The following is a 27,143-nucleotide window of genomic DNA, read 5'->3' as shown; positions in this document are numbered from 1 at the left end:
CTCCGGTGGACTAGGGCGAGCTTTAAATATGGCGTGGGATTTCAATATTTCGATATTTCACTCACCATAATTGTCACGTTGTTTGTATTTACGCCGTTTTTCTAATATAAGATGTTTTATAAAGAGTTAGATTTATTTGAAAAGCGATGAAAGTTGGGAAAAAGAGGCAGAGGAGTGAGGATTTGAGAGGCGAAGTTCTTTTCGGAGGTTATGTCAATAACGTTCTCTTGGCTAAGTCACGGGTAAGATAATGTTGTTGTTACATTAAAAGATGAAGCATTGGCTTTATAATGTAAAAGGTGTTAAAAAATAACTTTTTAGATCGCTTAATTACGCGTTTTCAAAGCTCTTTATTCGAAGCACTTTTAATTAAAACACTTTGCATTTGTATTATTGTATAGAGAGAGGCGACTCGGTCTATTCGGTAGGAACGTTCTCCGTATTTATCTTATTTTCTTTTCAAATTTAGGGTGAAACCAAAGACTACGACTGTTTGGTTCAAAATCTTTTAAATTGTCAGGGTGATGTGAGTTATAAAATTTCCTGATTATAAAATTTATCTTACATTGCTGAGTGCTGACTCAGCGGAAGCTGCTGTCAAGCCATGCTTTGATACCTGCATGTCATGTGAATGGTATTCACAAAAGTATTGTTGAAATATTTGTACTATTTGGAGAAAGTGTGATCTACAGTCGTTGAATAGATAAGAACATCTGTAATGTCATAATTTATTTTGTGCTGTTGGTAGGCTGTTGTGATATGGCAAATTTTGAATAACTCTTATTAAAAAAATCAAAAATATTGAGTACATTGACTACATTCAAATTAGCAAAATCACCAAAATTGTAACTTTTGTCAATTTAAATACTCCTAGTGACTTGATTTAACATGTAAAAGTTGTTTGTAAAAATATTGTTTATTTAAATTTTCATGTTTATCGTGCATTTCCAGCCAGAAATCATGAAAAAATATGTGTTTGGACTTAAGAATTGTATATCTAGTCTGACAAAAGAATGCGAGACACTGGTTGGTGCCGTCCTCGTAAGTCCAAAGCATTTACTGCCCCCCCTGTTTTAAATTTCTGTAGCTTAGCTTATGTTAATGTTTGTGTAGCTGTTACCATGGTTGGATAAACCAGATGAAATTGTAAATGAATTTATTGATTTCCTGGTGAATCTTGTGTCGTCCCAAACATGTTATCTCCACGCATGTCTAAAGATGTTGATCAAACATTTTTCTCCTTGTAAGTGTTTTGATAAAACTTAAACTGAATGAAATATTCATCAATTCCCTAATCGAAACCAATTCTTATTGCTTTTCTAAACAAATATGTTCTGTCATAGATGTAGTAAAGGGTTCAAAAAAGATGGAATTGGATGAAAAAGGTGAGAGATGAAGTCGCTTACCAATAAGTTTATAAATTTTTATTTTAATTTTCAATTGTTAATTTAGAGCGGTTGAAGAGGGCAAAAAACACCCAAAAAGCTTTGCAAGCTATTATGGAAATTGTCCCCACGTATGATGATTTAAATCTTGAATCAATATGTTTTTGTTGAAAAATTCAAAATCAAACTATGCTGTATTATGATTTCTTGTTTTCAGAGCTTCAGCCCACATGTTACCTGCCATAGTGAATGGTTATCCTTTCATAAAGATGTCACTTGTCCATCACGTATGTCATCGTGTATGTTGTATAATTTAACAAAGGCATTTTTCTTAACTTTCCTTTTTTTTCCCAAGGAATTCTACGTGACAAATCTCCTGCAACTTGCAGAATATAGACCCAGCATGCATCTGGATCTTCTGGAAGTGATTTGTAACAACCTTGTTAAGATTGATGTAGGTACCTTGTATCATTTTAATAAAGTATATGTACCTATGATAATCCATGGTGTACACATGTTGTACATTGAAATCCCTAAACAGTAGTATTGATATAATGTACTCAGTGCCATGGTTGTACAGTATACCTATGAGAACACATGGTGTACGCATGTAGTATCATGTTGTACCTTGAAATCCCTAAACAGTAGTATTGATATAATGTACTCAGTGCCATGGTGGTACAGTATACCTATGAGAACACATGGTGTACGCATGTAGTATCATGTTGTACATTGAAATCCCTAAACAGTAGTATTGATATAATGTACTCAGTGTCATGGTGGTACAGTACAGTACCGCTCGCGTATTTGTTAACATACGGTACGCGTATGAAACGCGTATGATACGAGAACGATACGCGTATGATACGAGAACGATACGCGTACGATACGAGAACGATACGCGTATGATACGAGAACGATACGCGTACGATACGAGAACGATACGCGTATGATACGAGAACGATACGCGTACGATACGAGAACGATGCGTACGATGCGAGAACGATACGCGTATGATGCGAATGGTACGCGTATGATACGAGCGATACGCGTATGATACGAGAACGATACGCGTACGATAGGAACGATACGCGTATGATGAGAACGATACGCGTATGATACGAGAACGATACGCGTACGATACGAGAACGATACGCGTACGATACGAACGATACGCGTATGATACAGAGAACGATACGCGTATGATACGAGAACGATACGCGTATGATAAGAACGATACGCGTATGATACGAGAATGGTACGCGTACGATACGAGAACGATACGCGTATGATATGAGAACGATACGCGTATGATACGAGAATGGTACGCGCGTACGATACGAGAACGGTATGATACGAGGAACGATACGCGTATGATACGGGAACGATACGCGTACGATACGAGAACGATACGCGTACGATACGAGGAACGATACGCGTATGATACAGGAACGATACGCGTACGATACGGAACGATACGCGTATGATGCAGGAACGATACGCGTATGAAACGATACGCGTATGATACGAGAACGATACGCGTATGATACGAGAACGATACGCGTATGATACGAGAACGATACATGTATGATACGGAGACGATACATGTGATGCAGGAACTGATACATGTATGATACGAGAACGATACATGTATGATGCGAGAACGATACGCATATGATACGAACGATACGCGTATGATACGAGAACGATACGTATGATACGGGAACGATACGCGTATGATACAGAACGATACGCGTATGATACAGGAACGATACATGTATGATACAGAACGATACATGTGATACGAGAACGATACATGTATGATACGAGAACGATACATGTATGATACGAGAACGATACATGTATGATACGAGAACGATACATGTATGATGCGAGAACGATACATGTATGATACTGAGAACGATACATGTGATGGAGGAACGATACATGTATGATACGAGAACGATACATGTATGATACGAAACGATACATGTATGATACGAGCGACATGTATGATACGAGAACGATACATGTATGATACGGAACGATACATGTATGATACGAGAACGACACATGTATGATACGAGAACGATACATGTATGATACGAGAACGATACATGTATGATACAGGAGAACGATACATGTATGATACGAGAACGACACATGTATGATACGAGAACGATACATGTATGATACGAGAACGATACATGTATGATACGAGAACGATACATGTATGATACGAACGATACATGTATGATACGAGAACGACACATGTATGATACAGAACGACACATGTATGATACGAGAACGATACATGTATGATACGAGAACGATACATGTATGATACGAGAACGATACATGTATGATACGAGAACGATACATGTATGATACGAGAACGATACATGTATGATACGAGAACGACACATGTATGATACGAGAACGATACATGTATGATACGAGAACGATACATGTATGATACGAGAACGTACATGTATGATACGAGGAACGATATGTATGATACGAGAACGATACATGTATGATACAGGCTGATACATGTATGATACGAGAACGATACATGTATGATACGAGAACGATACATGTATGATACGAGAACGATACATGTATGATACGAGAACGATACGCGTATCACACGCAAAATTATGTTAACAAATACGCGAGCGGTACTGTATACCTATAATAATACATAGTGTACACATGTTGTAGGTTGAAATCCCTAAGTATTCCCTTGAAAAAACTGATTTGGATGAGATCACACAGTTTGAATTAGACATGGTAAGCTGTGTGGACTTTTTTTGTTGAAATTTTTTTCATCATGGATGACCCGCTTATGTAGTAATGGTGTTCATAGGAGTGTGAAAGCAAGAAAGAAAATGAGAAATCTAAGAGTACGGGCGATGACATGGCAGAGAAATTAGACATTCTTATGAACATGATGTTTGAATTTCTTAAAAATTCTTTTTATGTTGAAGGTAGGAATTGACATCTGGGGCAACGAGCATGTTTTGTTCCATTGTTAATATTGTCATAGAGAAAACTTTTAAAAAAATTCAACCAGTGCTTTTTATTTTGATATTTTTGATTTTTTTCAGATGTATTTTGCGAGGAGTATGCTTGGCCAATGTTTGATAAAGTGCTTGAGGTTTGATCATCCATTGTTTAAATCATTAAGTCAATCATGGATGGATTTACTGGTAGGGAGGGGAGGGGAGGGATTGATGAATGTGCAACTTTATAAGCCTTGGCTAGAGGAGCTACAGGATGGTTGCCAGTTTCTCTACAAAACACAAATATACGAATTATACCAAAGCAACACTTATGTCCCAGTCCCAACCTTGGTTTGGTATACATGACTATATAATTCGTAACAAAAAGATTGTCAAGGTACAGCAACGTCCACAAACATTTTGTAACCGAAATCGTATCCAAACTTGAGCGCACTCCTCCCTCCCTGTGCAAATTTGTCCAGAATCCATCCCTGAATAATATTATGCATTTAATATAGACGACGAAATTTTTGAAAATAGACATGTTTCGACATCTCATGATGCCATCTTCAGTATGAATAAAGAATTACATAAATGATACAGACTTTGTAAAAGTAATATAATGCAGTGGCAATAGTTACTTTTATAAACTCTGTATCATTTATGTGTTTATTCATTCATACTGAAGATGGCATCATGAATCCATCTATTCTCAAAACTCGTCGTCTATATTAAATGCACATTAGCAATAGTGCTTTTACGAAATTATGAATAATATTACCTTTCGCTATGCTCAGACTTATCAATATCGTTATTTTCATTATTATTCATCATTGTTTAATATATTTCAACATTTTCTTTAAAGGTTTTTCTAAAAGTGGTGTTTCCAACGCATGATTGCTGTCACGTACAGTTTTTTTTATTTTATATTTGCAGTTTTGACGAGGTTTGTGGTTTATTTTTTACTTTCTCGAACTTCAATAGCGTACATAAAATTTTGAACTGCGAATTGATTCCTCTAGGAAATGGTCTCAAGATTCCTTGAAGTGTGTTGGATGAAGGTACTTCGGCTTTTACTTTTTCATTTGAAAGAATTTATTTATTTAAAAGAAAAACAGTACATTATTTAAATAATCTTCTCCCTCGAAGTTTCAAGATCCCAACACTCCAGTTATATTACGTCAAACGGCTGCAGCGTATATTGGGAGCCTGATAGCGAGAGCAAAATATATTAAAATCAGGTGAGGATGAGGATCATTGATGAGGAATTGTCCATTGAAAGATAGTGTGTGTTAATGTTTTATAATATTAATTTCTTACCTTCATATTTTCTCATAATTTCTGACGTATCTTAGTGTAAACCTTGAAAAGTGTCCAGTAAAATTTTTGACGTATCTTAGTGTAAACCTTGAAAAGTGTCCAGTAAAATTTTTGACGGTTGAAAACGATTATTTGCTTTAGAAAATATCATGAAAATCTTAAAACCGACTTTCGTTATTTTTGTTGTTTTTCTTAGCATGATCAAAAAATGCTTGAATTTACTCGTCTCGTGGATCCATCGGTATGTGTATCAAGTATTCATACTAAGTAATTATATTTTGTAAAGATTTCGTTTGTGGTTTGGTTAACTTACCATATAGTGTAGTTAAAATAAACAGTTTGCGCAGAGTTAAAGGTTAATATTGTTGCCAATGAAGTGCCAGGCGGGAAACGGATTCTCAATATAAATACTAGAGCCCAACAAATAATTTTGAACATAGTCATAAACAATTTAGTTTTATGAAATTTAATAAAATAGTGACGTTTCGTCTTGACTCAAGACATCTTCAGACTAATAAGGAAGTTAATAAGAATTATATAGAGTTATTTACATACTTTGAGGTAAAGGTTAAACTTGCTTTTCATACCATAAACCTCCATCTATTAGCTCCCCTATACATACATAAGCCCTACCGTGAATAAGCAAACCAAGATCGTGAAACTCAACATATTCCACTGAAAGGCCCACCTGCGTTATCAATTCATATATTTAATTGTGTAAAGTCAACAGATCACTCCAGTATAATATAAACTCTTACACAACCGGACGTATGGAAATCAGCGTTTATCAAATTTCATGCATCCTACCTAGATATCCTGAATTTTCATGCATCCTACCTAGATATCCTGAATTTTCATACATCTTACCTAGATATCCTGAATTTTCATGCATCCTACCTAGATATCCTGAATTTTCATACATCATACCTAGATATCCTGAATTTTCATACATCTTACCTAGATATCCTGAATTTTCATACATCCTACCTAGATATCCTGAATTTTCATACATCATACCTAGATATCCTGAATTTTCATACATCTTACCTAGATATCCTGAATTTTCATACATCCTACCTAGATATCCTGAATTCTCATACATCCTACCTAGATATCCTGAATTTTCGTGCATCCTACCTAGATATCCTGAATTTTCATACATCCTACCTAGATATCCTGAATTTTCATGCATCATACCTAGTGATCCTGAATTTTCATGCATCCTACCTAGATATCCTGAATTTTCATACATCCTACCTAGATATCCTGAATTCTCTATTTCAGATACATTGACAATATTAATTGTGAGCTTGCTTATCCTGACGTCGATAAACACGGTCCTTTCTACTCTCTGTGTCAGGTGGGAATAACCAATAAACGTTGTAGCATCGCGTCGTACTTCATGGGGACTTTCAAGCCTCTATATTTGTATTTTTGTGTTTTAGGCTGTTTTCTACATATATGTGTATCGTCATTCTTGCTTGCTACAGGAGAAAGATGGTAAATAAAACACATATTTTAAAAATAGCGAAATTCGAAACTTTTTTACTTTCTTATTCTCTGAGTATCGTCGACCTGTTTATGCTACTATTTAGAGAGAAAAAATTAAAATTTAATTAAAATTATAAACTACAACATACAAATATAAATCAAAAACTAAATCAAAGATAACTAACATTTGTGCTACTATTTCTAAAAAGTGTTTCTTCTTTTTCTCAAGGGATGGGTTTCGCTCGACGTTTAAACTTTGAAAGGATTGTCACTTGTAAACTCAATCCCCTTAAGGTTTGTCTTTTTTGTTGTATTTTGATGTTCTATTTCCAAGCAAAAACTCCGGTAGTGATTGCTTTGGAAATGTGATATTTTAGTTAACGTCTTCGACAATAATTTAACAACTGTTGTCAATGAAAAAGTAAATACTTTCCTGTTGTTTTACCGCCACAACGTTAAATGGTGGACATTTACACCGCTGGTTTTATCTTTTATCTTTTTTATACATGTCTTCTTACAACTGTAATATCTATGCATCGAAATTTTAGTTTTTTTTCTGGCGGGAAACATTGTTGTTAAGAAATCGTGCATAAACCATCACCCTAACTATTATCACCCACACTATCTCCCACACCATCACCCACATCATCACCCACACCATCACCCACACTATTATCACCCTTCACATACCCTATCCATCACTCCTTTATCTTCACCCCTACCATCCTCACCACTCCCCCACCTCCTTCCACCTCCACCATCCTTCCCTCCTCCACTCCTCCCCACCATCCCTTCATCATCTCTAACCTTATCACCTTCACCATCACCATCACCCTCACTATCACCCTCACTATCATCCCCACTCAGATTACTCCTAACCACACTATATCAGTCATTACCATGACTTTCACCCTTACCATCACACCCACGATGAACACCCTTATAAAACTACTGTGTCATTTTACTTTAGATATGTCTATCTCATGTCGTGAAGATGTTCGCCCATGTAACAAGGTAAGGAAGGACGTTTTTTCATCTAGTAGTTTTAAGATCATTAAATATGAATTTAACTTTATTTCGTTTCTGGAAAACTTTTTGTTTTTTTTGCTGTTGAAGCTGGCTGAAACGATGTCAAATAAGGAATTTTCTGGAAGGAGATAAAAGAAAATTGATTTTCACTGCCTAATTTGACGTAATTTCAGTAAACTTTAACATCCTAAAATGACAATGAAGGTTGCTCATACTTACCGAATGCGACATCAAAATCAAGCTCTCCCATTGTTTAACGACAAACTCATTTCACCATCGATAGCAAGATATTTGCTAAATCAAGCAATCAATAGAGCAAAAATTCCGTCTTCGTGTAATTATAAAAATTGATTTTGAAACCCAACTCCATGAGAGAGAGAATGTTAGCTTTTGGAATACGGGTGTTTGTTATGCGGTTTTAATCATGTTGTACTTGCGTACTGTATCCTGGAGCGAAGCTAGAACTTAGAGGTGTTTGTGTGTGAAGATTTATGTAGCTATTCACCTCTTCCCGACTGAGTTGAAAGTCATTATCTGGTAGCGAGGTTGCGCAGTATTTAACGAAGCAAGCCCGAGTTTTACTCTTATTTACTCCAATGTAAATATTTTCATGTTCATTCAATGTGAAGAAGAAATGAACGAGATAATTTTTTTCAAGAAATGAACGACAATTTTGCTGTATACGCAGGAGTAAAACGTCGGCTGTTTTCATCAATACAGAAGTGTGTCTCAAAGCTGAAGAAAACTTCATTTAAATGCTTTTATAACATCATATCATATATGGTTTGATTGACAGATATAACGAAGTTGTGTTTTGCTACACAATCATTGAGAAAAACAACAGAAGTCTTCCTATGACAGCACCTTCTTTTACGTCGTCGGTTGTTGCGAAGCATAGTCAACTTAATCAGTTGGATTCATTCTTTCCTTTTGAACCATATTTATTGAAAAGGTAAGGATTTTGCGTTTAAAAATCAGCGAGTTCTTATTTGTATTTTGCTGTGAAAATGTAGACAATATTAATTCCCCTTGGCAACAAAACGTTATATTCCCTTGGCAACTATACTTTTTATTCCCTTGGCAACTATACGTTATATTCCCTTGGCAACTATATGTTATATTCCCTTGGCAACTATACGTTATATTCCCTTGGCAACTATACGTTATATTCTCTTGGCAACTATATGTTATATTCCCTGGCAACTATATTATATTCCTTGGCAACTATACGTTATATTCCTTAGCAATATACGTTATATTCCCATGCAACTATACGTTATATTCCCTTGGCAACTATACGTTATATTCCCTTGCAACTATATGTTATATTCCCTTGCAACTATACGTTATATTCCTTGGCAACTATACGTTATATTCCTTGGCAACTATATTTATATTCCTTGGCAACTATATGTTATATTCCCTTGGCAACTATATGTTATATTCCCTTAGCAGCTATACGTTATATTCTCTTGGCAACTATACGTTATATTCTCTTGGCAGCTATACGTTATATTCCCTTGGCAGCTATATTTATATTCCCTTGGCAGCTATATGTTATATTCCCTTGGCAACTATACGTTATATTCCTTAGCAGCTATACGTTATATTCCCTCGCAACTATATGTTATATTCCTTTGGCACCTATACGTTATATTCCCTTGGCAACTATACGTTATATTCCCTTGGCAACTATACGTTATATTCCCTTGACAACTATACGTTATATTCCCAGCAACTATACGTTATATTCCCTTGGCAACTATACGTTATATTCCCTTGGCAACTATATGTAATATTCCCTTGGCAACTATTCGTTATATTCCCTTGGCAACTATACGTTATATTCCCTTGACAACCATTCTTTGAATTTTGATAACTCAGTTCTGTTGTTGTACACCCAGTTAAGATAAATGACAAATAACAAAAATCAATTATCTACTTTATTAGATCTCGGTTGTTTATCAAAGATATTTATCGTGAATGGGATGGGATTGAACCCGAGACCTATATTTCAGACGTAAGTGATGTGCAAGTTTATTGATGTGTGATCATGTAAGACAGAATAGTTGGCATTTTTAACAGGGAGAAGAAATTGACGACCATGTCGAGTTAGGAAAATCACCAGACTCTCTGCCAACGTCTTCACTAAATTCCATCAGTGACATGAAGATTTCACCTTGACGTCACTTGACTTCATGTCAATATGGAAATGGCATCAGTTTGAGAATGGCATCATGCTAAATACATCATAGTAATAGCATTGGTATGGTAATGACAAATCATGGTAATGACATCATGATTGTGACATCAGTATGGTAATGACAAATCATGGTAATGACATATCATGGTAATGACAAATCATGGTAATGACATATCATGGTAATTACATCAGTGTGTTATTAATGACATACCATGGTAATGACATCATTGTTGTGACATCAGTGTGGTAATGACATATGGTAATGACATCATGGTTGTGACATCAGTATGGTAATGACATATCATGGTAATGACATCATTGTTGTGACATCAGTGTGGTAATGACATATGGTAATGACATGGTTGTGACATCAGTATGATAATGACATATCATGGTAATGACATCAGTGTGGTAATGACATGTGGTAATGACATCATTGTTGTGACATCAGTGTGGTAATGACATGGTCATGGTTGTGACATCAGTATGGTAATGACATATGGTAATGACATCAGTGTGGTAATGACATCATGGTTGTGACATCAGTATGGTAATGACATATCATGGTAATGACATCAGTGTGGTAATGACATGTGGTAATGACATCATGGTTGTGACATCAGTATGGTAATCACATATCATGGTAATGACATCAGTGTTGTCACATCAGTGTGGTAATGACAAAAGCTATTAATGACATTGTTGTAGATACGGGAATGTCCGTTCCTAGCAAATGCTTAAAGATGATAGATTACATGCTTCTACATGATGCTTATGTTAATCCCCAGTATATATGTAGCATGTTTGGGAATGATCAGATGTATTATAAAGACTATAGCAACCTCACTCAACATGGTAAAAATTCTGTATATCAAAGGAAGCTATTATAAAGTACTTTGGAAAATATTGTTGCACTTCAACCATCTGGACCTAGTATGAATACTAACTGGAATTTCCAATATACTTTGTCTTTATTAACCATATGTTGTGCTTGTACCTTAAAAGTTTCTCAAGCAGAACAATCAATGAGAATTTAATGGTTTTTCCTTTAACTTTATTCATTGTTTTTATAATTGAAATAAGTGTGTATCTACAAACTACATTTGTCATGATATGCTAACTTGGGTGATAATGCTCAGTTTACAAGGAGTTGATTATACTAAATATCATAAGTATATTGAAGTATTTATTTAAAAATCCTGAATGTTTGTATGGTTGTTTACAATCCTGTTAAGGTATGATTCAAGACCATTTCCAAAAACTAAATAAAAAAAATAGAGCTCATGATTGGATGATTGGATAGGGATAACTGATAGCAAATAACCTAATACATTCACTTTTGAAAGAAATGTATTACTAAGGAACATAAATTTAAAGATATGCCCCCTTGATTATAAATCATCTTACTTTAACTTCTATGGTTACCATTACCTTCACTGCACTTGTTCTACTACAACTTTATTCCTGCACCCAATTGTTGTTTACTACCTATTACCTGTTCTACTACAACAATCACTGCACTTGTTCTACTAAATGTTATACCTGTTCTACTACAACAATCACTGCACTTGTTCTACTACAACCTTAAATGTACCTGTTCCACTACAACCCTCACTGTACTTGTTCTCCAAAACCCCTCACTGTACTTGTTCTACAACAACCCTCACTGTACCTGTTCTCCTACAACCCTCACTGTACCTGTTCTCCTACAACCCTCACTGTACTTGTTAAACAACAACCCTCACTGTACCTGTTCATAGTTTATTTGAATAACACCATTTTGTGTAGTGTCATGTTTTCGAAAAGCATCAGTCAAAGATTTCAGCATGACACAACATTGAATAAAGTCATCAAATTTCATGCTGTGTGTATCCATTCGATCAAACTTACGTACACAAAGATCAGTAAAATGGGGTGACCTAAAATACAATGGTAGCAATAAAGTTTGAGTTTTTATAGAAACAAAATCTTGTCAATAAGCATTTCTTACAAACGATAGCCAAATGATGTAAATGCAGTGTTCAATTCTCTTGAATCAATTGTACCGGAGCGATCAGTATCAAACCTTATAAATAACAAGGAGAATTTTAGTAGACATATTTGATTATAATAATTCAAAATTTCATTATGTACGTACCTATTAAAACAGTTTCGCCATTCCTGTATGTATTTCCATAATGCAGAAAACTCATGAATATCAATTGTTCCTGATCTAAATGACAACAGAAAATATAAACATCACAAGTTTTTCAACACGAATTAATTTTTACCAAGGTTCACTAACCGATCTTTATCAAACATTCCAATCATTAAGCGACATGTTTCTGAATTGAATTGCGACCAATTGCCATTTAGTAAAGCCCTTTGTAGCTCATCAGCGCTAATACTCCCAGAATTGTCTTGATCTACAGCCTGAAATGCCAAAAGTTTACGGTTGATGTCATTAATATTGAATGAAGTGTTAAACCAGAACCATATACCTGAAACCATTGCCATAAAGCCATGTCCACACCGGGTGGTGGACCAATTGAAGATCTTACTGGATTGTATGATGGATAGCTGGTATTGTACCCTCCTGAAGCACCGTAAGAATTGTAGGATTGTTGATATGGTACTCCAGGTCTGTGAAGAGGGTGCTGTTGGCCATATCCTGGTGCATAAGAAGGTGGGTTCTGAAAAAGCATGTGATTAAATGTTAAATGTCGACAGTAGCAATTCAAACGTTCAAGAATACATTGAGATTGGCGTCAAATTCTGATAGTTCTGTACTTGTTTAATTGAAAACGTTATTCGATAATTAACGCTATTAAAGGAAGCTACATTTTGTTTTACACTTACTGCATAAGGTTGGTTGTATACAGGTGGTCGTTGATTCCAAGACATTTAGTACCACACTTCGTACTGCTAAAAAACAAACACGCTAAATTACTCTTAAGTTTCTGCGATATTGCTTCAAATGACGCAGTTTTTCTTCCAGGAATTCGGTTATAAATGCATGTAAATATGTTTGTCATCCGTGACTCTGAAATGAACGTAAATAATAAATTATTAATATTATTCTTTATATTTTATTTATATTTTATAAATTATTTATATTTTAAAAGCTTAATTATTCAAAATGGCGATCGACAGGACGACTGGTGGTATTTTGTGAGGAACGAGATTTAACAAAAAAATTAAAGCGAGATTTTTTACAATGGACTTTGAATTCGAAGTAGATCCAAGGTTGGTATACTCATAAACATATACAATTGTTTAGGTGTTGTAAGTTTAGCAGATGCAATAAATTTTGTCTGGTTTATTTTTCCAGAGGCTTGAAGGGGAAACCTGGATCTGTGACTCTTTCAAAAGATAAACAGAATTTGATCGGGATTTCAATTGGAGGTGGTGCTCCGCTCTGTCCTGTCCTTTACGTCGTACAAGTGTTCGACAATACACCAGCGTCAAAGGACGGTAGTCTACAAGCCGGCGATGAAATTGTCGGAGTTAATGGTAAATCACTGCGAGGAAAGACAAAAGTAGATGTTGCAAAGGCCATTCAAGCCGTAAAGGTTTGAAAAATGTGCTGTACATAATCATTTTGAAAGTATAAAATAAGATGGGGATGAATTCTTTTTATGAGATGTTAATAACAATGAAATGTACGATTCTTTATTTTTGTTTTTCTGTGCAGACGGATGTTACTATCAGTTATGTTAAACTTCACGCTGACCCCAAACTGGGAAAAACGCTGGATATAGGTCTGAGAAACATCCTTTCCTCTTTTCAACTGTTGGTTTAGCTTATTTTTTGTTGTTTTTGCGACAGTTACGAAGAAAATGAAACATCGTGTTGTCGAACACATGAGTTCAGGAACGGCTGATGCGCTTGGCTTGAGTAGAGCCATTCTTTGTAACGGTATGTTCATGAATAAACTCCTTTTTATCTATTGTGTTTTTTGTTCAGTGGTTCTTCATGCCATGTTACCCTTTGTGTTTTCAGTTACAGCACGCTTAGGTTAATGATATAATTTTATTTCAGGCTATTGCATTAAAAGGCTAGCTTCGTTCTTTTTGAATTTTTTAGCAAGATACTACAATTAGTTTGTTTGCAAATGTTTGGTAAATTTTGATGATAAATCTGTCCTCTTGCAGATGGTTTAATCAAAAAGTTAGAGGAGCTACAACAGAACAGTAATTTATATAAAGGTATTAAGTCCCCATTTGTCTTTCTTATCCTTAGTAAACTCTGTCAAACAATATTTTTTGTTTATCCAATGTAGGACTTTTTGATCACACTAAACGATATCTTCAAAGTTTTTATCAGTTGGCACAAACACACAAAGGTTTAATGATTTTGAATGAATTTTGAGTTCTGATGAGCTGCTTGCCGTTATTTCTTACATTTATATAAGTCTGGCTAACTTTGTGTTAATGTTTTGTGTAGAACTTGGGAGTATATTTAGTTCCATTGGCGTGAGAGAACTTCAACCTAATGCCAATGAAGCGTTCACAATCTTCGCCACAGCCCACAGGTTTCTGTGTACAGTACAGCTCGTGTATTTGTTAACATACGGTATGCATATGAAATGTGTATGATACGAAAAACATATGCGTATGATATGAGAATTGATATGCATATCATAGGAGAACAATACGTGTATCATACGCAAAATTATGTTAACAAATATGCAAGCATTACTGTACTTGATCATTCAAAATTTCAACTTTTATTGCCATAACTAAAGAAGCGTTTCTTTTGCACTTTTGTATCATAGATCCTTCGAGAAGATTGGACAAGAATTTTTAAAGAAAGTCAAACCAATGTTAAGTGATCTTAGCACATACTTAACCAAGGTATATTTTGGTTTTGCTTTCATTGGTTAGAAAGAAAAATTCACGAAAATGTCTGAAAGTTTTGATTGATATAGGCAATTCCGGACACAAAGTTAACAATCAAGAGATATGCTGATGCAAAGTTTGAATATCTTGTGAGTGATTTGGTAGAATTTTTTGCTTAAAAACTCAGTTCTCTTTTGTTATTTAAGTCGCTGTTTTAAAAACTCTTTGCTAGCAATAATATTAATTCAACAATTACAGTTCTCATTATCGTTTTCTGTACATTTCTCTTTTATTTCAAGATTCAAACATTGTTTTAAACTTGCAAGAACTTTTTGTTCAATAATGGATAGTGTTAAACAGTTAAAACTTGGTTTTCATTTGTCACATCATTTTTCTTTTATTTTACAAGTCATATTGTTTAAAAGTCAAGGAATTAGATGATGAGGAATATGCTTATGCAGTAAGTTTTGAAAATGTTTTTTACCTCCTGATTTCTTTGACCTTTGTTTAAGCAGTTTTTCTTCATGCTTGTAGGCACTGCATGAGGCACTTTATCGTGTGGAGACTGGAAACTATGACTACAGGTGCTTGTCGCCCTATCAACCTTATCAAGGAATTAATGTGGCTTGTTGAATTTGTAATTGTCATAAATCTTTGTGTTCACCTTGTTTTAGAGTTGTGTTGCGTTGTCGACAGTTGGCCCGGGAAAAGTTTGCTCGTCTTCGTTCAGATGTTTTAGTGAAACTTGAGCTTTTGGACAATAAACATGGTGAGGTCTCTTCTTTCTTGATGTCTTTTTGGATACACTTAAAACATTTTTGGATACACTTAAAACATGGAGACTTTTTGCTGACTTTGCATCTTTATGAACAATATCTCCTTATAGAACATCTTTATAGAGAACATCTCTATAGAGAACATCTCTATAGAGAACATCTCTTTGGACAACGTCTCTATAGACAACATCTCTATAGACAACATCTCTATGGACAACATCTCTACAGACAACATCTCTACAGACAACATCTCTACAGACATCTCTACAGACAACATCTCTACAGACAACATCTCTACAGACAACATCTCTATAGACAACATCTCTATAGACAACATCTCTATAGACAACATCTCCCGAAAACATCTCTATAGACAACATCTCTATAGACAACATTTCTATAGACTACATCTCAATTGACAACATCTTTTTCAACAAAAATCTATAAAAGTATTTATCAACATCTCTGATGTCTAAAGACCACATCATTATTGACAAAATCTCTGTTTTATTGTAGTGCAAGACATAGTATTTCAATTGCAACGTCTAGTACAAGCCATGTCAAAATATCACCAAGATTGTTTTCAACAACTAAAGCAGGCAGATGTCTTTCCAATTGAAGTAGATCTTACCAGAGGTATTTTGGGCAATGCCTTACAATGATTTTTAAATGGTAACAACTTGAAATAATACCCTTGGATGGTACATAAATCTGCTCTAACTATACAGAAAGGGATATAGGCAGCTAAACAGCTATGCATTTACTATGTTATAATATGATGTCAGCATTGTTGGTCTTTGTTGATAAAATTGGGAAATATTAAGACAGATAGACAGACAACTATGTAAGGTGTAATATATTTATGTTAGAAGTAGTTGCTCGTAAACCAATAATTACTCATCCAAGAAAGAGAGGGAAATTTAACATCTACAAATTTATCATTAAAATGCAATTCAAGGTTGGCGAATGGTGTGCTATGTATTTGTTTATCACTTCAGCAAAAAACAGAGAAGATTGTACATTTTTTTCAACTAAGTCCAACTCTGAGCACAGTATTTCTTTTGAAACACAATATGATTTTAAAAGTTTTTTGTCTATTGTCTAAATTACAATAAATTCTCAATATTTATGTTGAAGCCCTCGAGACGTTGTTATAGTTGATCTGGTTGCTAGGTAACAGACTGAATTGAGAGTATTGATCCAAATACGAAATGTTGTATGACAGGAAACTTCGATAAAACCTGTGAAATTTTAATGATTATAAATGGGTTTGTAAGGATTAAGAATTTGATAGGATTAAGATTATATAAGATTGTCAACAGATTTGATTAAGATTGTTTATGATTGTCAACGGATTTGATTGTTTATGATTGTCAACGGATTGTATATTATTGTCATTGAATATGTGGAGATTAAGAAAAATGTTTATTTTGCATTAATTACCTCAACTTTGTACATTTTTAATAAACCACTGTTCACTTTATTCCAAGTTTGAACACTGCTCATTCCCCATAACGTGTTTGAGTGCTCAAAGAAAGGTCCAGATTTAACCTTGAACATAAAGTAAAATCACATTGGACCTTCTTCAATAATATTTCCACATCAGTTTGGTCATATAAAACATAAAGACCTTATGTATATTGTTGACACAATCAAAAAACAAAAACTCCTCTTTGCTTGCATTGCAAACATCTTCATTGGGGATAGAGTCTGGTCTAAGGTTGTGGTTGCTATCTACAGAAAAATAAACGTTAAAAAATGTTGCAACAAACCAACTAGCTACATTAGAAAAAAGTCAACCTATTAGTTGAGCGCTTCCCCAATAAAATGGCAAGAAGGTGAAATCATCCAGTCCCCAAACTCCATGGCTTCCTGCAGGTTCCATACGGTAGACGTGTTGGAGACGTCTCATCAAATCAAGATATCTGATAAAGGAAAATTATCAGTATTTTCGAAAGTCTACTTCAAAGGCAGAGTGTTTATTTGATAAATTATGTACCTTTTAAAAATAGTGAACACGGTTGCTATGTAATCATTTTCTTGTAAAAATTTCAACTTAAATAAGCAGCAAAGAAAAGCTGTGAATGTCACCTCGTGTCCTAAAGGAAAATTGATGTTTGCATTTGGTCATAAGTATTTAAGTTTAATGTAAGTGAGGATAGACGTGCAAAGTTCTTACCTGTACCGTAATCAATTCTTGTTTTGTTTCCAAAGCTGTCTGCTCAGTGTGATAGAAGAGAAAAATGGTCAAAAGAAACTTTTGGTATAATTAAAGAAACTACCATTTCTTTAGAGCTGGGATGGATTCAAGATGATTTTGTAATGGGGGAGGGGAGGGTGCTCTAGTTTTTCAATGCTTGTTGCATGATATTGTATAATTGCTCCTAATTTTCTGCTAATTATTTCAATCTTTCTATAGTAAATAACCTTTAAAGTAAGCATTGAGCTCTAGCAAAGCGTTCAGATGTTCTTCATTTGAAATCAGGTTTATCAAGATGTTTTCACTTTCCTGAAAACATGATAGGGAAAGCTTACAAACTGGAATGTATAAATCCTTTGCTAGAACAAACGCTCCAGTCAAGGATTTAATTACCTTTTCAAGTCTATCAAACCAACTGCGATAGGCAGTATTTCCAAAGCGAACAGGTTGATTTACAGGTGGAATCTCATTAATCCATGTGTCCAGTACATCCAATATGTGAACAATTTTCATACAGTTCTATAAACAGTATATTTTAAAGTTTTCTTCAAGCTATGGTCACTAGGATAGGAACTGGCACAGATGATGAAATTTACCTCAGATTTAGGATAAACACATTTCATTGTTTTTCCTTTGACTGCATCGTTAAGTGTTGTTATAAAACCAAGTAACTCATGGTACGCCTTGAAGTGATGGTACAAAAGTTTCATATTTTTACTATGGAAAGTAGACTTGCTTACCTCCCCCCCCCCGGGAAACTTACTTCAATATTAATTGTTCAGGGGTGGATTAGAATTCGGTTAATTACCCACCTGAGATTTCAACCATTTGGCGATATCCATTGGCGATAAAATTTCACGTTTAGGTAAGAAATACTTTCTTTCTGTAGTTTCCATAGCTTTTCAAACGAAACAGATTAAAATAATAGAAAAAAATCGTAAATTTTACATTTCTATGTTTTGTCCAACTGTCCGCTTGTTTTAGGTTACCGAACTATGGCCGAGAGAAACTTCGGAAACATTCGTAAAATGGCGCTCTTAGGCGGGAAATTTATGCTTTGCGTGATTTCATAGCAGAAACGTTGAAATTTTCTATTTTGATGATAAATATTTTATAAATTTCCTCTTTGATGTGTTGTGTTGAAAAATAATTTATATATATTGTATTGGAAAGCTTCTCTTCGTTTCACAATGACCAAGGACGTTCTTGCAAGTACCATTTTCTCAAGGTATTTTTGAGATGAGCTTAAAATATTGTCTTGTTCTATGTTGTTTGTAAAAAACGTCTTTTATAGTGTCGGAAACTGTGAAAAGATTTCAAAATGTGTTGACCTAGCAGAAAAGGTAAGAGAATTTCATGTGAAATACCACAGTATATTGGATAAAATATAAAAAACTTGCTAACGTTTACTATCTGACATCAGTTTGTTGTTCGACTGAAAACTTGGTTGTTTATAGTTAATTTTGAACAACTATGTACAAACAGCATAATAATGAAGATTTTCAATGATTTTCATTGTATTTGTAAAAGAAATACTGGTTTTATTGTCAGTTGTATTTAACTGATGTTGTTTAATCTATGTAATGTTCTATCTGCACTGCTCAATTCTGGGATTATTGAACTGAGATATTTCCAAGCATCTTGTGCAGCATAATGCCATGAAAATGTGCAATTTACTATGTGTAAGTTATGTTGTTATCATTGTGTTGATTTAGGGTTTGCATGGAATAAATAGCTCTAACGAGTTAGCTGCAAATCACAAGCAGAAGAACAACAGGAACGTGAAAAATGAAACAAGAAATTGTCATAAAAATGGCCTGGATAAAGTTAGTCTGGCTTTATTGTGTGTCTTTCACTTATATAACAGTATATATGTATATATACATATATATATAAAGGAAAGAAGTTTCTCCGGATCATTAAATGATTTTTATTGAGCTTTTGACTCGTATACATATATATATAAGTTTGAAAATTTGTAATCCAGGCATTTGATACATAAAAGATAAAAGTTTCTCTGGATTTAAAGTGATTTTTATTGAGCTTTCGACTCGTTGCTTCGAGCCTAAAAAGCACGTGTAAATAAATTTCCTCATTCTGATGAAGGCTTGAAGCAACGAGTCGAAAGCTCAATAAAAATCACTTTCAATCCAGAGAAACTTTTATCTTTTACATATATATATATATATGCATCAGTTTTATATGTTTAAAGATTGGTAATCTAGGCATTATATTGTTTTAAAGAAAGTTTCTCCGTAAAATTATTTATAAAATCTGGAGAAACTTTTATTTTTAAACAATATATATATATCAGAATTTACTGCAGGGAAGTTCAATTTGTACGAAGAAAAAGCTTCAAGTGAACATTCAGGATTTGTTTGCAAAACAGTATGTTACGCCTTGCACTAGCCTTTTCATAATGAAATTACTAAATCTTAAGTTTTGTGGAATGTTGATTAAGATGTTATGATTTAGGGCTGTCAAACGGAAAAGATGTGTTGAGGAAGAAGAAGAACTGAAGAGTAATGGAGGAGAAAAAGTTGTAAGCGTTATGTTGATGAGAAGGGTTGTAATTGTAGTTTTGTTTATGTTAAATTTAAGTAGTGTAAGCCCTGATTGATCTTGTGAGATCTTTTAAGATCCTTTAAGATCTTGTAATATCTCTCCTACTCTGTGGCAAGAACTTTTCTTGTCAAAATCTTAAATAGTTGATGTCATGATTTTGCCAAGATTCAGCCAAGATTTCTTGTGTGAATCTTTCCTCCATAGATTTTTGTGTTAGGTTTAAGTAGTTCTAGGATTAGGATTTTGGCTCTGTTGTTACAGTTGATAGTGTTTAAGTTGGAAATACGGATTAATAATTTAGCAATGTTTTTAGTACATTGGGGTACGTTAGGGTATTGCTGTGGTCTAGACTGGAAAGTTGTTACTGTGCATCCAAGATCTTGGGTGTCGAATTTTGTGAAAACTAGTCTTTTATGTGTGCAAATTTTGAATCTCAGGTGCTCAGTTGACAAGCTTTCAATTCTGGGCTGTGGTTGTAATTGTCATAGATTATCTTTAATATTACAATTATGCTGCTTGCAAATTTATGAGAGAGCTTATATTTTATTTTTTAAGTGATGCGTAATTAATTTGCAGGAATGCAAAAGGTTAAAAATCGAAGAGGGAAAGGAAAATGTGTGCGAAAACTCCAAAAGGTGATAGTCCATATTTACTTTAATTTTCAAAATATTTGTCTGTCAGGAATGTATTTTTATTTTTCTTTTAGAAATAGATCAAAAAAGGCGATGGATATTGATCGTAAGGTATGATGCTTAACTGCATGTATGATAGAGATTTATTTGCAACCTAATCTCTCTGTATGTTTGTGGATGTAGACCAGGCCTTGCTGTAAGAAAATTGAGCGCGAGTGATTGATCACGCGCTCGACGCTTAAAGTTTCTTAAATATCCTCAAAGCAGTGCTGTAGAAGTGGGGCGGGGGGTGCTTGGGGGAGGAGCCCCCCTTCTACCTTTGAAATGGGTAATTTTTCATAATTTCATGGCTTCAGCTTCGTCAAGAGAGCCCCCCTGATAAATTTAGTTCTACAGCACTGCCTCAAAGTATACGTATAAACGACGTAGTTTTTACTTTGTAGTTAATTCACCTTGGACTACAGTATGTGCTTAACTATTTATTCATATAGCTTATATTCGCTATAAGCACTCGCTATTTGTTAAAAAATTAAATTTTTAGATCAAGGTCAAGTGATGGCCAAAGTCGGTCAAAGATCGTATTTTCACGTTAAGGCGCTCGTGATTTCCTTGCATAAGTGCACCTAAAGCTATTTCTTACTAATAGTTTTCATTTATACATTTTGTCATGCTATCAAAAAAATTCGCAACTATCTGCAAATGGATGTAATTCAGTAATTTGATATTTGTCACGACAGTTTCGCTCTTTTAAATGAAGATATGATCTTCGCACTTTGCTGGACAATTTAAGCAATTGTCTCATGTACCTGAAAAATTCAGGTGACTGGACGGGATTCACTAAGACGCGCGCTTCAGTCAACCAGGGTGCGTGTGGGTGAGCGCCCCTTAACGCAAGGCCTGTAGACCATGCAGGTTAGTTGCATTGAGAAGATTATTGGTGTTAATGTTGATTAATGTTTAGCTCAAGTCACTTGACTCTTAAGATGACTACCACTAAGGTTGTCGAAACTTTAGTCAACATGAACATCAACAGCTCTCCTCAGGACTCTACTAACCTGGATGATCTACATCTACAAACATTTAACATCACTCCCAAGTTGAAACTTTTCACTTTATTATTGGTTGATGTCCTTTCAACAATTTTACACCACTAGATTCCTACAAAATGCTCAGAATGTGGTCAGTTACTGGACAGTCCAAACCTCATGCTTTTCTCTGGTGATGTTGAAGATGCAGTAAGTAGTTCTTCAGGCTGAGGATGTAAAAAAGAGAGTAATGTTCTCAAAAACATCTCAGCAAGCCTTATGTAGTGAGATGGAAAGTATTTACTAGTTGTTGAGTACTTTTTATACGCTTCACTATAGCTGCCTTTCTCTTTCAGCTGCCATCTATATACATTTGCATTTACATTTTTATGAAATTATTGTGCGCCTTCAACAGGTTGAGGAATTTGTCATGTTGGTGGATCCAAAACTGTCACTATTTACTGGTGACGAGACGACATTTGGAAGTTACGAAGTGGACAGACCACAACATAAGATCACGCAATTTAGGTGAATTATTATGACAAGTTAGGATGGGTTGTAGTCTTTGAGAAAATTTTACATATATTTATCTGTTTGTAGATGTAGATCGTCCAGGTTAGTAGAGACATGAGAAGGACTGTTGGTGTTGATGTTGACTGACGTTTCTACAACCTTAGCGGTAGTCAAGTGATGATGAAAATGACTACCGCTAAGGTTGTCGAAACGTCAGTCAACAACAACAAAAACAATCCTTCTCAGGACTATACCAACCTGGACGATCTACATCTACAAACATGTAACGATACTCCCGGGTTCAAACCATTTACTTTATATTTATCTTTGATAGTGTTTATGATAAAAGTACTCACTTGTGTCCATTTGACACGGGATTAATTGAGAAGAATAAAGAACTTTTCATCTCTGGATACGTTAAACCAATATATGACGACAATGTTAATGCCGACGGTTTGTACATATTGTCATATTTCGCAACAATGAAATGTTTTTGATGCCTTGTGGGTGAAGTATCAAAATATTTTAAGGTGGCGTTCCTGCCAAAGCAATTGGTCCGATCAACGAGTGGTGGACTACAGGTTTCGATGGGGGTGATAGTGTGGTAATTGGGGTCACTACAGGTACGATGTCTACATAATGTTTTATTACAATTTCCCGAGGTTGTGGCATTTTTGAGGAATGTTTTTGTTTCACAGCGTTTGCTGAGTACGTTTTAATGGCGCCATCCGTTGATTACCAACCATTTATGAATGCAATGAAAGAGAAGACTTACATTAGCAAGGTAAAGTGACAAATTGTTTCAGTTCATCGTTTCTTTGTACTCACCACAACATTACCGTAGATGTTTACCCAAATCATGCATTGTTTAGTGTGATATTTCTTTGTACTCACCACAACATTACCGTAGATGGTTACCCAAATCATGCATTGCTTATTGTGATATACGTATGCAAAGATTAATTCTTCAACGTCAACTCAATTGTGATGTTGCGCAAGTGATTTCTTCTAAAGAATATCATTAATTTTCATGGGAAATTCTCTGAAATAGAACCTGCCCATTGAGAAACTTCGAAAGTACTTGTATGACGTGTTGAATCGTGTTGATTTGTCTAGTTCATCTATTTTTTATTACTTTTTTTTCGTATAAAACTTCGCCGAGTATGGTGCTTGTTGAAAACGACTTACGCAGTAAACGGAAAGTTTCTGAAAAAATTTTTTTTAAAAAAATTATGGATCACACAATTTGAGTTGGTGCATTTGCCGAGAGAGACGTTGAAAAACAACAACAGCTTCAGATTGAGTTACCCTAACGCACATTATATGTCACATGCTTTGTAAAGCCTCAATTATTGTCTGCGTTGAAGCAAGGAAAATCCACAGGCGAATCGCTCATTTAGATGATTCCTTCTTTCATGTTGTAGATTGTTATTGAGTTTTTGTTGGACAATCCTGATGCTCGCTACGAAGATTTGTTAAATAAAATCGAGGTGAAAAACTATCATCAACACATATTAAACTAAAATGACAAGTTGTAATTTAAATGAAAACTTGTTGGGCAAAACTAAAAATGTATCGAAACGTCGGTCAACGTCAACACCGACAGTCCTTCTCAGGATTCTACTAACCTGGCTCCCTGGTTTAAACCATTCACTTTTAAACGATGCGTCATTTACCACAACTTATGATGTTTAATCTTTTCAGACGTCCGTTCCCCCCGAAGGCATCACAAGTTTGACAGAAGATATTTTACTAAAACATGCGCAGTTTCTTGTTGAGCAGGTTTGTTCATAGTGAAGAATCGTACTTTCGTTCGTTGTGTCGACATTTAATCTGCATAAACGTACTTGATAGCAGTTTTTTGTGTTGATACAACTGCTTTGCTAGCGACGAATATGAGAAGACTCTTTTTTGCTTTGTTGTCTTATGGTCACTGGTGTATAATAGTTAAATAACGCGTTTGTATGTTTATTTCAGATTGAGAATTATGATTCAGCTGGTGATGAAGATGAGTTACCGCTTCTTGTCACTCCATGTATGAGAGATTTCATCAAACTTGCTGGAGTAACATTGGGAAAGAGGTGGGAACATTTGAATTTCAAACTCAAAATTTCGCCTAGTCTTTCCAGTTTTGATCTAATTCTTTAGACATAATTTACGTTTAAAGTTCGTAAGGAGAAAACCAAAGAAACTATCGTCTTTTCCTATTTTGATTTAATTCTCAGGGCATAGTTTACTTCGATGTTAGTGGTTAGAGAACTAGTAAAACTATCATCTTTCCAATTTTAGGGGCTGTTTACACGAGCCCTACGGAAAGGGCTAGCCCTCTCTTTAGGACTGTATTTTACCTCTTTTTTACATGCAATATGAACTGCGAATTTCGGCGCTAAAATGCAAAATAGCTGAAAACAAATCAATATTGTTGTCGCCTTTTGATTTTTTACGCTTTCTTAGTTTGTTTGCTCATGTTGAGGCCTTTTCTTGTCGCCATTGCTGAAAAGCGAGACCTTATCGCATTCAAATTCATTAAATTTTCAGCCGTACAGGGAGGGCTAGCCCTACCGAATGAGTTCACATGGGAAATTTTCAGCCCTACATGGCGAAATCTCGGGTAAACAATAGCAAAATCTCTGCTGGTAGGGCTGGCCCTTCTCTCATGTAAACGAAAAGTGATTTTATATGGAATTTTAATCACACGCGAGATCTCGTTTGGTAGGGCCAGCCCTCCCTGTAGGGCTCGTGTAAACAGCCCCTAGTTCTAGAGATAGTTCTAGTTTTTGTTCTTATGTTTATGTTAATCTCCAGAGAAGTATTAAGCGTACGTTTCATTTTTGTTTACGATCTTTAGGCGAAATCCCCGAGGAATCCGTGTAAGACCAGAAAAAAAACTGAAAAAAGGACCGACTAAAGTATGTTGTGAACATTTTCACACTTGTACTTACAACCGCCGTTTTTGAAATTAAAATCATTTCACTTTACAAATCAAGGCAACGACAACACCATTGGTCCGATACGTTTTCGATATTTTCTTTCAAAATGAGATTGATGGTAAGACTGATGGCTCAGCCAAACGTCGTGGACGATGTGGAGTCTGCGAAACATGTCAACTACCTGACTGTGGAGAGTGCAAAGCATGCCGGGATATGAAGAAATTTGGTGGCAGCGGACGTGCCAAGCAATGTTGTGTCAATCGCAGGTGTAGTTTACTAGATCAGTTACACTGGACTGTGTTTGTGCAATATAGAGTTTTAGCAAGGACTACGAGTACGAATTACGTCATTTTGGCGCGAAAACATTGTTGCGACAACAACAACACGTAGCCGGTATATTTTTTAAGTAGGTATATTTACGACGGAAAGGAAAATATGACCTGGAAAACTTTCATGTATTTCGTACGCAAATTGAACTATAAACAAAACAATAAAATAGTACAAATATATTGTACATAAAACTTAAAATAGTGAAGATTTTTCACTCTAAAGAGTCCTATATTCTCGCAAAATCAGTATTACCGATTAGTTGATATCATTATTGACAAATAGAGCCGTAGCTGCTTCGCAAACGTCGGTGTTTTACACAATAAAAAGGCTCGTTCTGTTGTTTACAGCTGAAACTAAATTTTGACGAAGAGACAACAACAACAAACTTCCTCGTGCCATTCCCTTACACGGTCAAACTCCGTACTCGTTGTCGTAGTCGTACTCTTGCTAAAACTCCCTAATGATTGATTTGATACGAAAAAGATAATGTTTGATGAATAACTCTTGACTGTGTCAGTGCTATGCATGATGGGATACAAATATATATTTCTTGATGATTATCACTAACTGTCAGTGTAATACATAATGGGATACGAAATGATATCCGATGATATCTAACACTGGGCAATGTCAGTGCAATATATGATGGGATATGAAGTAGTAACATGTTTATGGTTGTTTTCAAATAGTTTTCATTCACACTGTAGTTGACATCTTTCATTCATTGTCTCTCATTTCGTTTAAAAATATCGTTAATACAGATGTCCAAATATGGCCGTACGACAGGCTGAAGAGAATGACGCTGATGATGAGCAAGACTGGGAAAGAGTAACGGTTTGCAGCGTTTTTACTTTTGTGTGTTATTGGGTTTCATACTGGGGACTGGGGTGAGTTTTGGTTTGTAAGTTTCTATGGACGG

The 27,143-nt window shown here is 35.1% G+C and overlaps 5 protein-coding genes across 5 annotated transcripts; 3 read left to right on the top strand and 2 right to left on the bottom strand.

The window, feature by feature from the left end:
* On the top strand, positions 1-11,637 carry LOC124448153 (RNA polymerase I-specific transcription initiation factor RRN3-like). The gene is made up of 22 exons (XM_046999165.1): positions 1-242; positions 470-526; positions 952-1,041; positions 1,114-1,243; positions 1,344-1,385; positions 1,453-1,516; positions 1,603-1,672; positions 1,741-1,839; positions 4,110-4,178; positions 4,255-4,375; positions 4,496-4,545; positions 5,256-5,336; positions 5,413-5,451; positions 5,540-5,631; positions 5,907-5,951; positions 6,995-7,070; positions 7,156-7,210; positions 7,431-7,495; positions 8,172-8,215; positions 9,027-9,182; positions 10,181-10,250; positions 10,316-11,637. Exons 1-22 carry the CDS (start codon positions 147-149, stop codon positions 10,412-10,414), a joined length of 1,710 nt encoding a protein of 569 aa, XP_046855121.1. The 5' UTR covers positions 1-146; the 3' UTR covers positions 10,415-11,637.
* LOC124448155 (programmed cell death protein 6-like) lies at positions 11,471-13,466 on the bottom strand. Its single transcript, XM_046999168.1, has 7 exons — positions 13,272-13,466; positions 12,914-13,105; positions 12,718-12,845; positions 12,571-12,645; positions 12,424-12,498; positions 12,184-12,352; positions 11,471-11,694 (listed from the first exon to the last, which is right to left on the bottom strand). The coding sequence occupies exons 1-7, from the start codon at positions 13,314-13,316 to the stop codon at positions 11,653-11,655; spliced, it is 726 nt and encodes a 241-aa protein (XP_046855124.1). The 5' UTR covers positions 13,317-13,466; the 3' UTR covers positions 11,471-11,652.
* Positions 13,467-13,544: 78 nt separating this feature from the next.
* On the top strand, positions 13,545-16,996 carry LOC124448645 (PRKCA-binding protein-like). Its single transcript, XM_046999600.1, has 13 exons — positions 13,545-13,658; positions 13,744-13,984; positions 14,107-14,173; positions 14,241-14,330; positions 14,567-14,620; positions 14,695-14,757; positions 14,859-14,946; positions 15,190-15,268; positions 15,343-15,402; positions 15,663-15,713; positions 15,788-15,837; positions 15,928-16,022; positions 16,546-16,996. The coding sequence occupies exons 1-13, from the start codon at positions 13,630-13,632 to the stop codon at positions 16,689-16,691; spliced, it is 1,113 nt and encodes a 370-aa protein (XP_046855556.1). The 5' UTR covers positions 13,545-13,629; the 3' UTR covers positions 16,692-16,996.
* A 107-nt stretch (positions 16,997-17,103) lies between these two features.
* Positions 17,104-19,224, bottom strand: LOC124448646 (serine/threonine-protein phosphatase 2A activator-like). Its single transcript, XM_046999601.1, has 10 exons — positions 19,042-19,224; positions 18,826-18,912; positions 18,623-18,748; positions 18,457-18,538; positions 18,209-18,247; positions 18,029-18,128; positions 17,830-17,954; positions 17,660-17,763; positions 17,473-17,580; positions 17,104-17,270 (listed from the first exon to the last, which is right to left on the bottom strand). Exons 1-10 carry the CDS (start codon positions 19,123-19,125, stop codon positions 17,199-17,201), a joined length of 927 nt encoding a protein of 308 aa, XP_046855557.1. The 5' UTR covers positions 19,126-19,224; the 3' UTR covers positions 17,104-17,198.
* A 34-nt stretch (positions 19,225-19,258) lies between these two features.
* On the top strand, positions 19,259-27,137 carry LOC124448283 (DNA (cytosine-5)-methyltransferase 1-like). The gene is made up of 18 exons (XM_046999283.1): positions 19,259-19,457; positions 19,524-19,572; positions 19,945-20,055; positions 20,556-20,617; positions 20,705-20,771; positions 21,371-21,429; positions 21,501-21,537; positions 22,581-22,661; positions 22,867-22,979; positions 23,299-23,417; positions 23,495-23,587; positions 23,663-23,748; positions 24,389-24,454; positions 24,669-24,746; positions 24,942-25,045; positions 25,813-25,873; positions 25,952-26,160; positions 26,986-27,137. The coding sequence occupies exons 1-18, from the start codon at positions 19,420-19,422 to the stop codon at positions 27,113-27,115; spliced, it is 1,563 nt and encodes a 520-aa protein (XP_046855239.1). The 5' UTR covers positions 19,259-19,419; the 3' UTR covers positions 27,116-27,137.
* The last annotated feature ends 6 nt before the right edge of the window (positions 27,138-27,143 follow it).

The sequence above is a fragment of the Xenia sp. Carnegie-2017 genome, unplaced genomic scaffold, assembly GCF_021976095.1.
Source record: "Xenia sp. Carnegie-2017 unplaced genomic scaffold, XeniaSp_v1 HiC_scaffold_23, whole genome shotgun sequence".
In the NCBI taxonomy this organism is placed as follows: Eukaryota; Metazoa; Cnidaria; class Anthozoa; order Malacalcyonacea; family Xeniidae; genus Xenia; species Xenia sp. Carnegie-2017.
The sequence above is the reverse complement of the archived record's forward strand: the minus strand, read 5'-3'. Positions and strand labels throughout refer to the sequence as shown.

Bases quoted from the DNA above. Each gene is read 5' to 3' on its own strand.
- LOC124448645 (XM_046999600.1), top strand. From the start codon at position 13,630: ATGGACTTTGAATTCGAAGTAGATCCAAG. The intron at 13,985-14,106 runs GTTTGAAAAATG...TTTTCTGTGCAG, and splicing joins AGGCCATTCAAGCCGTAAAG to ACGGATGTTACTATCAGTTA. The intron at 15,838-15,927 runs GTGCTTGTCGCC...ACCTTGTTTTAG, and splicing joins ACTGGAAACTATGACTACAG to AGTTGTGTTGCGTTGTCGAC.
- LOC124448155 (XM_046999168.1), bottom strand. From the start codon at position 13,316: ATGTCTTGGAATCAACGACCACCTGTATACAACCAACCTTATGCA. The intron at 13,106-13,271 runs GTAAGTGTAAAA...ATGCTTTTTCAG, and splicing joins TATACAACCAACCTTATGCA to AACCCACCTTCTTATGCACC. The intron at 11,695-12,183 runs GTACAGTGAGGG...TTTTTTATTTAG, and splicing joins TTCAAATAAACTATGAACAG to TTTTTGGAAATGGTCTTGAA.
- LOC124448153 (XM_046999165.1), top strand. From the start codon at position 147: ATGAAAGTTGGGAAAAAGAGGCAGAGGAGTGAGGATTTGAGAGGCGAA. The intron at 527-951 runs GTGAGTTATAAA...GTGCATTTCCAG, and splicing joins TTTTAAATTGTCAGGGTGAT to CCAGAAATCATGAAAAAATA. The intron at 5,452-5,539 runs GTACTTCGGCTT...TCTCCCTCGAAG, and splicing joins TTGAAGTGTGTTGGATGAAG to TTTCAAGATCCCAACACTCC.
- LOC124448283 (XM_046999283.1), top strand. From the start codon at position 19,420: ATGACCAAGGACGTTCTTGCAAGTACCATTTTCTCAAG. The intron at 20,772-21,370 runs GTAAGCGTTATG...ATTAATTTGCAG, and splicing joins GTAATGGAGGAGAAAAAGTT to GAATGCAAAAGGTTAAAAAT. The intron at 26,161-26,985 runs GTGTAGTTTACT...TCGTTAATACAG, and splicing joins CAATGTTGTGTCAATCGCAG to ATGTCCAAATATGGCCGTAC.
- LOC124448646 (XM_046999601.1), bottom strand. From the start codon at position 19,125: ATGGAAACTACAGAAAGAAAGTATTTCTTACCTAAACGTGAAATTTTA. The intron at 18,129-18,208 runs GTAAGAACTTTG...ATTTTCCTTTAG, and splicing joins AAGAATTGATTACGGTACAG to GACACGAGGTGACATTCACA. The intron at 17,955-18,028 runs GTACATAATTTA...TTCCTTTATCAG, and splicing joins GTGTTCACTATTTTTAAAAG to ATATCTTGATTTGATGAGAC.